The sequence below is a fragment of the Heteronotia binoei genome, chromosome 12 (assembly GCF_032191835.1).
Source record: "Heteronotia binoei isolate CCM8104 ecotype False Entrance Well chromosome 12, APGP_CSIRO_Hbin_v1, whole genome shotgun sequence".
Classification (NCBI taxonomy): Eukaryota; Metazoa; Chordata; class Lepidosauria; order Squamata; family Gekkonidae; genus Heteronotia; species Heteronotia binoei.
In genome coordinates, this window is record NC_083234.1 from 73,873,264 (window position 1) to 73,887,317 (window position 14,054).

General features: G+C 46.5%; 1 protein-coding gene across 2 annotated transcripts in view; it reads right to left on the reverse strand.

The window, feature by feature from the left end:
• Positions 1 to 14,054, reverse strand: part of COQ4 (coenzyme Q4) — a 32,840-nt gene that overhangs the window by 12,831 nt on the left and 5,955 nt on the right. Inside the window, exons 1-5 of one of the 2 annotated variants that reach the window (XM_060250749.1) lie at positions 12,831 to 13,039; positions 12,325 to 12,420; positions 9,545 to 9,711; positions 2,511 to 2,607; positions 780 to 882 (exon numbers count right to left, since the gene is read on the reverse strand). In XM_060250749.1, coding sequence (XP_060106732.1) covers positions 780 to 882; positions 2,511 to 2,607; positions 9,545 to 9,711; positions 12,325 to 12,413 — 456 coding nt within the window. In that variant the 5' untranslated portion in view covers positions 12,414 to 12,420; positions 12,831 to 13,039. Of the gene's footprint in view, positions 1 to 779; positions 883 to 2,510; positions 2,608 to 9,544; positions 9,712 to 12,324; positions 12,421 to 12,830; positions 13,040 to 14,054 lie in introns of those variants that run through there. The other variant, XM_060250748.1, reaches the window with a different exon arrangement.

Consider the following 14,054-nt stretch of genomic DNA (forward strand, 5'->3'; position numbering starts at 1 on the left):
GCTGCACTAAGGTACTGGGAGCTTTGCACGCAAACATTCTTCCGGGTAACCACTAAAGACCAATGCTCCCTCATCCTGGTGTCTCCCTCTCCCCTCATTTCCAAACTTGTAGCATTTTCAAAGTCCTCCCCCCCCTTTCATCCCCATGAATACTAGAAGTTTTTTTTTTAAATGGAGAGACCTAGTAGAATAGAGTTGGAAGGAACCTCCAGGGTCATCTAGTTCAACCCCCGGCCACAATGCAGCGAACTCACAAACACCTCCCCCTAAATTCACAGGATTTTCATTGCTGTCAGATGGCCCTCTAGCCTCTGTTTATAAACCTCCAAGGAAGGAGAGTCCGCCACCTCCCGAGGAAGCCTGTTCCACTGAGGAATCGCTCTAACGGACAGGAAGTTCTTCCTGATGTTGAGCCGGAAACTCTTTTGATTTAATTTCAACCCACTGGTTCTGGTCCAACCTTCTGGGGCCACAGAAAACAATTCCACCCCATCCTCTATATCAGGGGTGGCCAACGGTAGCTCTCCAGATGTTTTTTGCCTACAACTCCCATCAGCCCCAGCCACTGGCCATGCTGGCTGGGGCTGATGGAAGTTGTAGGCAAAAAAAAAACATCTGGAGAGCTACCGTTGGCCACCCCTGCTCTATATGACAGCCCTTCAAGTACTTGAAGATGGTGGTCAGATCACCTCTCAGCTGCCTCCTCTCCAGGCTTAACATCCCAGTATTACGCTGGAAGAAACCATTCCCGGAAACCCCGCTCTATGTCTTCAGCTTACGTTATCATCCAAAAAGCGAACATATTCCCGGCCGAATGTCCCTTCCGGAAGTGCCCGAAGCCCAGTAATATCTAGTGTAGAAAGACGTATCCGAGGCCGCTCTCTGTGAAGGAAGGAAGAACGTAATTGGCTTGTGCTGGGAAATCAAGGTGGCAAAGGCACAGGAAACCAAAGACTGAAACATACCTAGATTCTAAGGAAGGGGGCAACCTTTCAGAAGTTTGAAAATACTTGGCACACTCCAGCTAAAATGGGCCTCCTGTTGATTTCAGTAAGACTTAAAGGCCTGCTGAAATCCCTCATGGAAACAAACAAGGCTGAGAAGTGTGTAACTTTGGCAAGATTGTGCCTACTTCTGTTTCTTGCAATATACCTGCTAACAGGGGTCGTTTTATAGAAAAATAGGTGGCAGAGTTCAGTAGCATAATCATTAGCATATGCCACCTCCCCCCCCCCAGCCAAAAGCAATTCGATGCAAGAAAGGAGAGCCCCAGGCGAACGAGGCCTGCTTGGACTGGCTAGAGATCCAGCCACCCAAGCAGGCCTTGCTTGCCTGGGGCTTTCCTGGGCTGCCTCCCCCCGCCCCCCGTCATAAGGCCAGCAAGCCACCTGCTGCCCAAACACATAAGAAGTGGAGAAAGGGTGGTGTGGGCTTCTCCAGGGGTTCATGAGGGCTGCTGGGGGCATGGCAAAGCCCCTGATGGCTGGCTGGCTGCTCGCTCTCCTAATCCAGGGATTGTTATGCAGCTGCACCTCCTATTCAATGGACAAGGTAGGTGGGGAGGAAGAGGGGGAACTGTCAGAAAGGTTCAGGAGCTGTGCTCCTGTGAGCTCCTGCTGAATCTGAGGCCTGCCTGCTATTATGATAGCTGACCCGCAGTCTTAAGCTTTTTCCAGCACATTTTGGCAAAATTATCAGATACATCATTTAAAAAAAAAATTTCATGCTTGCACACAAAAGTTTATACCTAGGAATAAAACTTTGTTGGTCTTAAAGGTGCCACCGGACTCCCACTTTGTTCTGCTGCTTCGGACCCACTTGGACCTTCCTTTAATTTTCATTATGAAAATCTTGCTGCTTCAAGGATGTCCTATATTTGGTATTTTAGCAATATTCACCCAAGTTCCAAGAAAAGACAGCCATGTTGAACAACCCTTACTTAACCCAGACCAGTAATGTCCAAGTTATGTCCCATTACAGAACTGACAAGGGGCTGTGAAAATTAAAAGCAATCAAATAAATAGATCCTAAGAGCACAAAGCAACCACTGACAGAGGAGTCTACTCAGTGTGTCTCTGTATGATTGGGTGCCCTGGCTGTGCCTTCTTGAAGGTCAGCTTAATCTGGCCCCACCTCTGCACTGCGTAAGCCTGGCTTAAGTCTTTCCTTCAGAATGCTTTCAGAGTGGGCTGCCCGTTGTGTCTCTGCATGAGTTACCGCTTCCCCATTCAGAGCACAGGAGGGCAGGTTCCCCTGATGACAGTTAACTCTCTTCATTAATTAACAGGATATGTATTGAAAAGGAAAAAAAATACATAATTTTAAAAAGTCACCATCTTGTCAGCCTTTAACTTCCCCCAGTATAAAAAGGCTAATTCGAGCCAGGCCACAGGGAATTTGTTCATATGCGTGACCTTGCTGCGAACAGATGTTCTGTCCCCAAAATAGCACCAAATGCTGTAACAGTATCTTGCCCTGGCTACAGGCTAAGAAAAACACGGCAAACACACTGTAGGATCTGACGTCCTTCCGGGTCATTCCTCATCCTCTCTCGGAGCTTCTCCAGAGCAAGGCAGCCCGTTGTCTCCCCAAGAACGGCCACCATATCTAAAAAAAGAGGGGAACCAAAGAAGAAAGAGAGTAAATAAGAAGGAAGTCCACAACAGGCAGCAATGCTGCTTCAGACTCAACAAGGTAGTAATATGGAGAGAGAATGTGGGGGAGATAGAAATGGGACGACACATGAACAAACCCACTCTGTGTCCCTCAGAGACCAGCGTGCAGTTCCAGAAGGCAGTTTGACCCTTGACTGGGTTTCTGAAATTTGCTCTCATCGCAGAATTTTCATGCAGAAAATTCTATGCTGTTGGAGAGGCTACTTCTAAGCATTTGTCCAACAATCCAGTTATTCATCTCCTTGCAACCCTTACAACAGCCTTGTAAGGCAGACCAGTTTTAGTATCCACAAACTGCAGGTCAGAGAAGAAGACGACCGCAGATTTATACCCCGCCTTCTCTCTGAATCAGAGTCTAAGAGCAGCTTACAATCTCCTTTATCTCCTTCCCCCACAACAGATACCCTGTGGGGTGGGTGGGGCTGAGAGGGCTCTCACAGCAGCTGCCCTTTCAAGGACAAGCTCTGCGAGAGCTATGGCTGACCCAAGGCCATTCCAGCAGCTGCAAGTGGAGGAGTGGGGAATCAAACCTGGTTCTCCAGATAAGAGTCTGCGCACTTAGCCACTACACCAAACTGGTGGAGAGGGCGGAGCTAGGACAGAGGAACTTGTATAAGCCTAGCCAGTAAACTTTCTGGCTGAGGGGAAATCTGATTTGGCAATGTACAAGGGTTGCAGCTCATTCTCGTACCTACAACATTGTTCTAAGCTCAGCTATGGAAGAATATGTTATTACAGAGCAGAGGTCTATGAGTACTTATTCATCACAAGGTATAGAGGAAACGCTCTGTCTGGGACAGTGAGGCTGTCAAGCATTGATATTTCTTAATAAATAGTCTTTTGTTGTTAAATCAAAAGTTGCTTTATTGTAGGAACTCAGAAGCTTTAACAAGGACACAGGCCTTGGAAGTAATGACGTGCACATGATTACATAGTTACTATACAGGATTACTTCAAAGGATAGTATGCAGATGCAATTTGAGTCACGGGTTCAAAGGTTACTACACAGTATCTCTTCTAGTACTAAGGAATGTAGGTTATTAATAACATCTCCCTTTCTCACACTTCTCCGAGGTCTGAAAAGAACTGTCTGTGTGAATCTGGGGGAGAGGCATCTCACAGCTTAACTGGCCAGGCTGTAGCGTAAACATCCTTGGGCTAGATAGATTTACTGCTTGCCCAAACGTAGTAAGGAGGAGGGGGGCTGTGAATACTAGAGGCTTATTCTCTGTCTAAGAAACCATCATGGCACTTAGAAATATGCATGCTTGACAGAGGCTCTGTATTCTTGGCAGAGGGAGCAACAGTGGAAGGGCTTCAGGAGTTTTGGCCCCGATGGGGAACCTCCTGATGGCATCTGGGTTTTGGCCACTGTGTGACACAGAGTGTTGCACTGGATGGGCCATTGGCCTGATTCAACATGGTTTCTTGTATGTTCTTATGTCTGGGGCAGTGATGCTCTGCATTCTTGATGCTGGGGGGATGGGGTAACAGTGGAGTTTCTGGCCCCACTGGTGGACCTCCCAATGGCACCTGCATTTGGGTCACTGTGTGACACAGCGTGTTGCACTGGATGGCCCACTGGCCTGATCCAACATGGTTTCTCTTATGTTTTTAATAAATAGCATAGGGTAGAGAACAGTCTCTGTGCTGTATAAGATTTTTGTGTGTGTATTTTGTGTGTGTGTGTGTGTGTGTGTGTGCGCGCGCACATGTGTGGAAGTTATGGTTGACTTCTGGCAACCCAAGTGGGGCTTGGACATTCAGAGAGGTGCCTTCTATTGCCTGCCTCTGTCTCCTGGCCTGGTATTCCTTGGAGGTCTCCCATCCAAGTACTTGCCAGGGTTGACCCTGCTTAGCTTCCGAGACCTGATGAGATCAGACTTGCCTGGGCCACAGCTGCAGAAGATTTCTGAGGGCAGCCCTGCCACAAGAAGACCCAGTCTTGGTTATTAATGCTTAGAGACCAACAGGTCATAAGCATACAAAAGGATTATGTTAATATACAAACACAATAGAGAACATAGATATGGAAAACGGATACAAAAAGTTACCAAGAAGAACCGAGTGGTTCGGTACCTTACACCAGACAGACTGGCTAAAATCTATCCCACATATTCAAACAAATGCTGGAAGTGTCGTGAAGCTAAAGGGTCGTTGTTTCACATTTGGTGGCAATGTAAAGATGCAAGAAAATACTGGACCCAAGTTAATATATGGATTCAAAAAATCTTGAATATACATATTAACCATGTGCCAGAGTTGTATCTCCTGAACATTTGTAGACAAAACTTTCCTATGATAAAACTGAAACTGCTACTGTACATAGTTACTATCGCCAGAATACTTTATGCCAAGTATTGGAAGATTGACAGAATTCCTAATAGAGATGAATTTATTAACAAGCTGTTGGACGCCGCAGAATCTGATTTAATGTCCACAAGATTAAGAGATGGTAATGTCCAAAAATGTCAGGAGGAATGGGACCCTATTTATAAATGGGTTAAAAGTAAAGGTTTTGGCATGGAGTAACAATACTTTCCCTTTGTTTTTTAAACCCTCTCCATCTCCTAGTGTGCTTGAGTGGGTGGTTGTATAGTTGTTAGATTTATTATTGTGTTTTGAATGTACTGCGCACTGAAGTGTCATGAATGCTCTGTTTTTTTTCAATGTATTGCGCATTGATGTGTTCTTGACTGTTTTGTGTTTGTATTTTTGATAATGTTGATGGTATTTGTGCTTGTTTTATGTCCATTTTTTGTGTGTCAATGTGTTTTCACTTTTTGTGTGTTAATTCCTTTTCTAATAAAAACCCTTTAAATTTAAAAAAAAGAAAAAAAAAGAACCGAGTGGTTCCTGAGAAACTGGCAGTGCCAGAGAGACTACTCAGTTCGACCCCGGGCAGTGGAAACAACGAGTCCAAAAGCAGCCTCTACTGGCATAACTGCAGGGGCCTGAGTTCGAGCCAAGCAGATTCTGCAGCTGTACCTGCAAACGCTCAACTCGTTCCTGGCTACCTTCCAGGGTGGCAGCCAGCCCCAGCGGGAAGTGTTCCGACAAATTAAAAGGCCAGGTCACCCCCAAGGGGCAGAAATGAGGCAGTCTGAACCTGTCTCCACCCTAGGAGCTTGTTTCAGAATGCAACTGTAAACCAAAGCAGCGCTATAGAAATGCCGGTCGATCCACAATTCTCTGCCAGAAACGAACCAGGCTTCGACATTACAGAGAGCAGGGCAGTTTTTTGTATCAGGAACTCCTTTGCATATTAGGCCCCACACCCTTGTTGTAGCCAATCCTCCAAGAGCTTTCAGGGCTCTTAGTAAGCTCTTGGAGGATTGGCTACAGCAGGGGGGTGCCGCCTAATATGCAAAGGAGTCCCTGCTACAAAAAAAGGCCTGACAGAGAGGAACATATGGAGTGCCTTTATATCTGGAGAGGGACGGTGGCTCAGTGGTAGAACATCTGCTTGGTAAGCAGAAGGTCCCAGGTTCAATCCCCGGCATCTCCAACTAAAAAGGGTCCAGGCAAATCGAGGTGAAAAACCTCAGCTTGAGACCCTGGAGAGCCGTTGCCAGTTTGAGTAGATAACACTGACTTTGATGGACCCAGGGTCTGACTCAGTATCAGGCAGCCAGACAGATTGATTTATCTGATTTGTTGGGGAGGGATGGTGGCTCAATGGTAGAGCATCTGCTTGGTAAGCAGACGGTCCCAGGTTCAATCCCCGGCATCTCCAACTAAAAAGGGTCCAGGCAAATTGGGGTGAAAAAACCTCAGCTTGAGACCCTGGAGAGCTGCTGCCAGTCTGAGTAGACCAGTGGTCCCCAACCTTTTTTAGCACCAGGGACGGGTTTTGTGGAAGACAATTTTTCCACGGACCAGGGGAGGGGGGTGATGGTTTCAGGATGATACAACTGTGCACTTTATTTCTATTAGTTTGGTGTGGTGGTTAATTGTGCGGGCTCTTATCTGGGTTTGATTCCCCACTCCTCCACGTGCAGCTGCTGGAATGGCCTTGGGTCAGCCATAGCTGTGGCAGAGCTTGTCCTTGAAAGAGCAGCTTCTGTGAGAGCCCTCTCAGCCCCACCCACCTCACAGGGTGTCCGTTGTGGGGAAGGAAGGTAAAGGAGATTGTGAGCCACTCTGAAACTTTGAGATTCAGAGTGGAGGGTAGGATATAAATCCAGTGTCGTTGTCGTCTTCAATGGAAAAATTATACAATTCACGGCCCAGTTGCTAACAGGCCACGGCCCAGTACCGGTCCACGGCCCAGGGGTTGGGGACCCCCAGAGTAGACAATGCTGACGCTGATGGACCGAGGGTCTGATTCATTAATACAGCTTATAGATAAAGAGAGCCAGCTTGGTGTAGTGGTTAAGTGTGCGGTCTCTTATCTGGGAGAACCGGGTTTGATTCCCCACTCCTCCACTTGCACCTGCTGGCATGGCCTTGGGTCAGCCATAGCTCTGGCAGGGGTTGTCCTTGAAAGGGCAGCTGCTGTGAGAGCCCTCTCCAGCCCCACCCACCTCACAGGGTGTCTGTTGTGGGGGAGGAAGGTAAAGGAGATTGTGAGCCGCTCCGAGACTCTTCGGAGTGGAGGGCGGGATATAAATCCAATATCAATATCAATTCAGTAGAAGGCAGCTTCGTATGTTCATATGAACCAGACCGCTGGTCCATGTTGCTTGAGACCAGCCACTCTGACTGGCAGAAGCTCTCCATGGTCTCGGGTGGAGAAAGGCTCTCTGAACAGGAAGCCTTGCTGCTCCGAGATCTTTTAACTGCAGCTTTCAGGGAGTGAGCCTGGGACTTTGTAAGAGCAAGCATGAACTATAATGCCTCTCAAGTAGCACTCCGGCCGGAAGCAGCTCTCCAGGAAATGCAATTAAAATACTAAGAGCAACTAAAAATAGTCGAGGACAAGTGGAGTTGGGGAGAATCAGCTGACTATGTGCTTTATTTAGATCCCACCTCTCTCCAGTGGGTCCCAAAGCAGCTTGCATTCTCCTCCTTACGTTGTCCTCCTCTCCTTCGTTTAACCCTCACAACAACCCTATGAGGTAGGTGAGGCTGAGAAAGTGCAACTGGCCCAAGATAACCCAGCAAGTTTCCATAGCGGAGCTGGCATTCCGACTTGGATCTCCCAGAACCTATTCCAACATCCTAACTACTACACACAGGATGGAGGTAAATCAAGGGTTTTTTTGTAGCAGGAACTCCTTTGCATCTTAGGCCACACACCCCTGATGGAGCCAATCCTCCTGGAGCTTACAGGGCTCTTAGTACAGGGCCAACTGTGAGCTCCAGGAGGACTGGCTACATCAGGGGTGTGTGGTAGCAGGCCGAAACTATTAACCTCAGGGCTTTTTTTTTTTTTGTAACAGGAACTCCTTTGCATTTTAGACAACACACCATCCTGTCTCAACACAGGGGCCAACTGAAGCCTGAAGTAATTTTAATAGAGCTTATAGATAAAGAGATCCCAAAGGATAAGAAAGAAATAATTTCTTTATTGATTGCCATTGCTTGACTAGTGTTAGCCTTACATTGGACATCAGAACATCTACCAAATAGGGATTTGTGGTATCGAAAATTGTGGTATTATTTTGTAATATATAGCAGCTAAGCAAGAAGGGGATCATATAAGTAATCAGTATCAGAAATTCTTAGATTTATGGTATCCAATACTCACTTATCTGACTGAAAGAGAGATCCTGCCAGAAAATGAAGGTTATAGAGATTTTTTTGTATTTTTAAATGTTTAGAATATTCACATTGAGAGGAGATGAAATAGGTCTTATTATGTAAGAAGAACATAAGAGAAGCCATGTTAGATCAGGCCAATGGCCCATCCAGTCCAACACTCTGTGTCACATAAGAGAAGCCATGTTGGGTCAGGCCAATGGCCCCTCCAGTCCAACACTCTGTGTCACATAAGAACATAAGAGAAGCCATGTTGGATCAGGCCAGTGGCCCCTCCAGTCCAACACTCTGTGTCACATAAGAACATAAGAGAAGCCATGTTGGATCAGGCCAACGGCCCTTCCAGTCCAACACTCTGTGTCACATAAGAACATAAGAGAAGCCATGTTGGATCAGGCCAACGGCCCCTCCAGTCCAACACTCTGTGTCACATAAGAACATAAGAGAAGCCATGTTGGATCAGGCCAACGGCCCCTCCAGTCCAACACTCTGTGTCACATAAGAGAAGCCATGTTGGATCAGGCCAACGGCCCCTCCAGTCCAGCACTCTGTGTCACATAAGAACATAAGAGGAGCCATGTTGAATCAGGCCAACGGCCCCTCCAGTCCAGCACTCTGTGTCACATAAGAACATAAGAGAAGCCATGTTGGATCAGGCCAATGGCCATCCAGTCCAACACTCTGTGTCACACAGTGGCAAAAAATTTATGTGTATATACGCACACACACACACACACATGGTGGCTAATAGTAACAATTGTAAATTCCCAGTTCCCCGAGATAACTACGTATATGAGATGAATTTGCTTGGAAGAAACTGATTTGTAAGAAGGATAACAGTTTAGCTGTGAATATAGTGTTATAGGATAGTTTATAGTTTTAAATATGTGTTTTTTTTGTTGATTTTTCACTTTCCTTGCCGTTGTCTGTAAATTGTAATTTTTAAAATAATTTAGTAAATAAAATTTATTTTAACAAAAAACCCCACAGGCGCCAAACAGTTCCTCTGGAGGGCAAACCATAGGGCACAGAGGCCGAGACCTTTCCCTGATGTTGCCTCCTCCATGGTACCAGGATTCAGAGGCTGACCACCTCTCAGTATGGAGGTTCCCCTCCAACACCAGGGCTAAGTGCTTCTATTCAGCTTCCACAAAGCAACGGCTCACCGTGCCGGTAAGGATCGTAGAGCGCCATAAACGCTGAGCCAACGGTCAGCAGGGCTTTCTGCAGAGGGCTGGTCGGGATGTGGCCTGGATATAGGGGGTAAGAGGCTTCCTCTCTCACAGGGCTGTCAGCAGCCGAAGCCTGGCCCGTGTGGCACAGCTGGCATCTCCTGCCTGAGGGGGAAAAAACACCCCAAAGGGGTAAAAAGGTTAGCAGCACAGAGAAAGAGAATGTTTTGGTTCCACAGAAACTTCTTTTGCACCTTTCACAAATGTCAGTAGTCACCCTGTCAACAGTCACCTGTCACCAGTGTGAACAACTCCGTTTTACAACCAGTGTTCCCTCTAAGCTGAGTTAGTGTAAACTAGCTCACAGATTTTTTAGCCTCCAGCTCACATATTTTTGTCTTAGCTCAGGAAAGATGACCCCAGAACACACAAATTTGTGCAGTAGCACACTACTTTAATGCCAGTAGCTCACAAAATAGAATTTTTGCTCACAAGGCTGTGCAGCTTAGAGGGAACATTGGTTACAACAATCACTTTTTTTTAACTTTTCAAATACTTTATTATTAGCTCTATTAACATTACAGAACAGACATATGAAGAACTATTTAAGCAACATCCAGTAGAAAATACTGAGCATAGAAGCATGACTTTTATGCAATATGACCAGAGAACGCAATATAACAATATTGTCAAGAGTAAGCGTCTACTTCATGTATCTATGAGCACTACCCAAGGTAAGGTTTTTGTAATACTATTCAAATATAAACATGGAAGTACTATCTGACATCATCCCAAATTCCTTTAAAATAATAATAATAATAATAAATAACAACAATTAATAGTAACAACAGGAATAATAATAGCAACAACAACAGAGAAATGAGAGAGGGAGAGAGAGGTAAGAATAATACAGAAAAGCAAGCTGTGATGCAGAAGGAAGCAAGAGAGAGGGAGAAGGAAGCAGACAAGAGCCAGTTGCTCAATGGGCTGATAGGAGCCCTCTGGGGGCCTGATTCAGCCCCCGCGGCTGCATGTTTGACACGCCTGCTCTAGTCCCTTTTTGAAGCTGCCTCTGCCTGTCCTGGGGTCATTTTGTAGAAAAACAGGCGCTGCAGCTCATTAACACAACTCATTCGCATCTGCCACACACCCGACCTCACTGGAAGGTGCACTAAATTATGTCAACTCTGTCTATCTTGAATTATGATTCAAGAATACTTCTTGAATTATGATTATTCTCACAAAACCTTACTCCCATCATACTTTATAAATCACTTTCTCCTATGTGGTCGCAGTGGCATGATGAAGATTTCCATCTGTCTGCTTCATATGTTTTGGTTATTTTCTCATTTTTGGTGGGGAAAAAACATTAGAAAGCTTCTCAAATTTTGGAATTAAGCAAAATTCTCACAGGGGAGTTGAACAATGGAGCCCAGAAGCAAGTAATTTTTTGGGGGGGCGGGGAGGGAGGAGGGGTAAGCAAGAAAGAGCACAATAAAATTTAGAAGTTCCGGAGCTCCACTCCTGTGAGCTCCTGCCCAAAACGAGGCCTGCCTGTAACCATCACTACATCCTCTGGCACCAAATTCCACTTTTTAATCACTCTGTGTAAAGTAATATTTCCTTTCATCTGTCCTGAACTTACCGCCCATCAGCTTCACTGGATGCCCTCCAGTTCTAGTATTTCGGAAGAAGGAAGAAAAAAATCTCTTTGTCAGCTCTCTCCATTACCACGCATAATTTTATAAATGTTTATCGTGTCCCCCTTAGTCGTCTCTTTTCTCAATGGATAAGTCCCAGTCTTAAGAGCCAGTTTGGTGTAGTAGCTAAGTGCGTGGACTCTTATCTGGGAGAACTGGGTTTGATTCCCCACTCCTCCACTTCCAGCTGCTGGAATGGCCTTGGGTCAGCCATAGCTCTGGCAGAGGTTGTCCTTGAAAGGGCAGCTGCTGTAAGAGCTCTCTCAATCCCACCCACCTCACAGGGTGTCTGTTGGGGGAAGGGAGGTAAAAGGAGATTGTGACCACTCTGAGAAGAAGAAGGGTGAGATATAAAGAGCGGGGGGAAAATCCAATTTCTTATTCTTTTTCGTCTTCCTTTCCTCATAGGGAAGATGCTCCAAGCCCTTTCTTATCTTGGTTGCCCTCCTCTCCACTTTCTCTTTACTTTTTCCAGCTCTGCAAGCTTAGGGTTGCCAATCCCCAGGAGGGGGCAGGGGATCCCCCAGTTTGGAGGCCCTCCCCCCCGCTTCAGGGTCATCAGAAAGCAGGGGGAGGGGAGGGAAATGTCTGCTGGGATGTTGGAACTGTATTATTCCCTATGGAGACTTATCCCCATTGGAAATAATGGAGAACTGATCCATGGGTATCTGGGGCTCTGGGGAGGCTGTGTTTTGAGGTAGAGGCACCAAATTTGCAGTATACCATCCAGTGCCCCTCCACAAAATACCCACCAAGTTTCAAAAGGATAGGCCCAGGGGGTCCAATTCTATGACCCCCCCCCCCAAAGAAGGTGCCTCTATCCTTCATTATTTCCTATGGAAGGAAGGCATATAAAAAGGTGTGCGGTCCCTTCGGTGTTCAATTATGCTCGTCGCGCCCTTGCTCCTGGCTCCACCCCCAATGTCTCCTGGCTCCACCCCCAAAGTCCCCAGATATTTTTTGAATTGGACTTGGCAACCCTATGCAAGCTGGATAAACACTTGGGGGGGGGGGGGGAGGGAAAGAAACTTTTAAAAAATACACGGCGGGGGGAGGGGAGAGAAACAAAGTCACTTGCCTGTCACCAAACAGGAACCAAGAACCTTTCTGTAGTTTATTACCCAAGGCAGGACTTTCTGAACCTTTCTCGGCAAGAAGACCATCTTCTTCCTAAAGCCAAGAAATCAGATGGATGGAGACATGAGTTTTAAACTTGCATGAACCTCCCGTCGGTTCCCAAAGCAAACTCCTTGTTACTATTCCAAGCCCGGGCGAGAAAAACTAGAGTCGCCCCAGCCAGAGGGTAGGAGAGCGCCATCTAGTGCCAGCTCAAAATCCATGCACGATAGCGTGTCACTTCAGCCATTTAGAAGGCTGCTACATAAGCCGCCTCAAGTGTGCAAACGAAGGCTTGCAAATGCCATACAACACAAAGCCCCAGTAAGCGCACTAAAAGGCAAGCCTGGAGTCGGATTTGGGGGAGGGGAAGCTGTATCCAAACCCTTTGAGAGTTTGCCCCATATAATGCAATCGTGCTCTCCCGAATTAATATAAAATCAATAGGTGCTAGCTATGCCAACAGTTATGCAGAAGATCGAGCCTAGTGGAATTTCCTTCCAAGTTGCAAAACGCGCGGATGGGCAGGTTTCAGACGCGCAATCCGTTTTCAGCCGGGATGAGGCTGCAAAGTTCAGCTGGGCACCTGCCCCCTTGTATTTTTAGCCCGCCCTTCCTTCCAAGAGTTATTGGCTCAAAATCAACCAGTGAGCTTGCCTGCTGAGTGGGGAGCACGCCTACTTGACCAGCTTAGCATTAACGTGAACAGGACTGGGCTACTAGGTTACCATAACATTCATTCAATTGGGAAAAACATACCCCAAACCAGAGCTGGCCAAACTGTGGCTCAGGAACCAAATGTGGCTCTTTCACACATATTGTGTGGCTCTTGAAGCCCCCGCCACCCCATTGGCTGGCTTGGAGAAGGCATTTGTCTCTTTAAATCACTTCTCCTAGCCAAGCCAGCCAGCAGCTTGGAGAACACATTTTTAAGTTAAAGTTGCTTTCTTTCCACATCTCTATTCCCCAATCCTCCTTCCTTCCTTTCCTTCCTTCCAGCTCTCAGACATCTGACATTCATGTCTTGAGGCTCTCAGACATCTGACATTTATTCTATGTGGCTCTTCTGTTAAGCAAGTTTGGCCACCCCTGCCCCAAACTAAAAACCTTGATTTTCCTGGAACTGAATGCAGGCAGATGGGACTCTGGGGAACATGCAAGCTCTTGTCAGTAAGGCTTCACTTCTAAGAACGTAATCAGTTTAATTAGATGGTCCCTCCCCCCTCCCACGGTACGGTTCATGAGCCACCCGGAAAATCCAGGTTTAACTGGAAAATCCAGGAATTCTTCAATGGATCATTTCCTGTTCAGGTCTCTTATGAAATATTCCACATACACAGGGCTTTTTTTGTACAAATAATGGCATATTAGGCCACACCCCCTGATGGCACCATTGTTTCACAGGGCTCTTTTTTTTTAGGAAAAAGCCCAGCAGGAACTCATTTGCCAAACCCACTGACATCCAGCTGTGTCTCTGCTCAAAAAAAGCCCTGCGTATACTAAAGAAAAAATAAAATTCATATAGGGCCTTCAGTGTTCAGAGTGCTTCATGTACATCACTTCTGCACAACAGCCCTGTAAGGGAGGCCAGTACCTATGCAGTGCACATGGGAGGTTGAGAGGAGTGGCTTGACAAAGGCCATGGGGTGAATTCACGGCAGAGGTGACATTTGAACTGGAGACTTCCA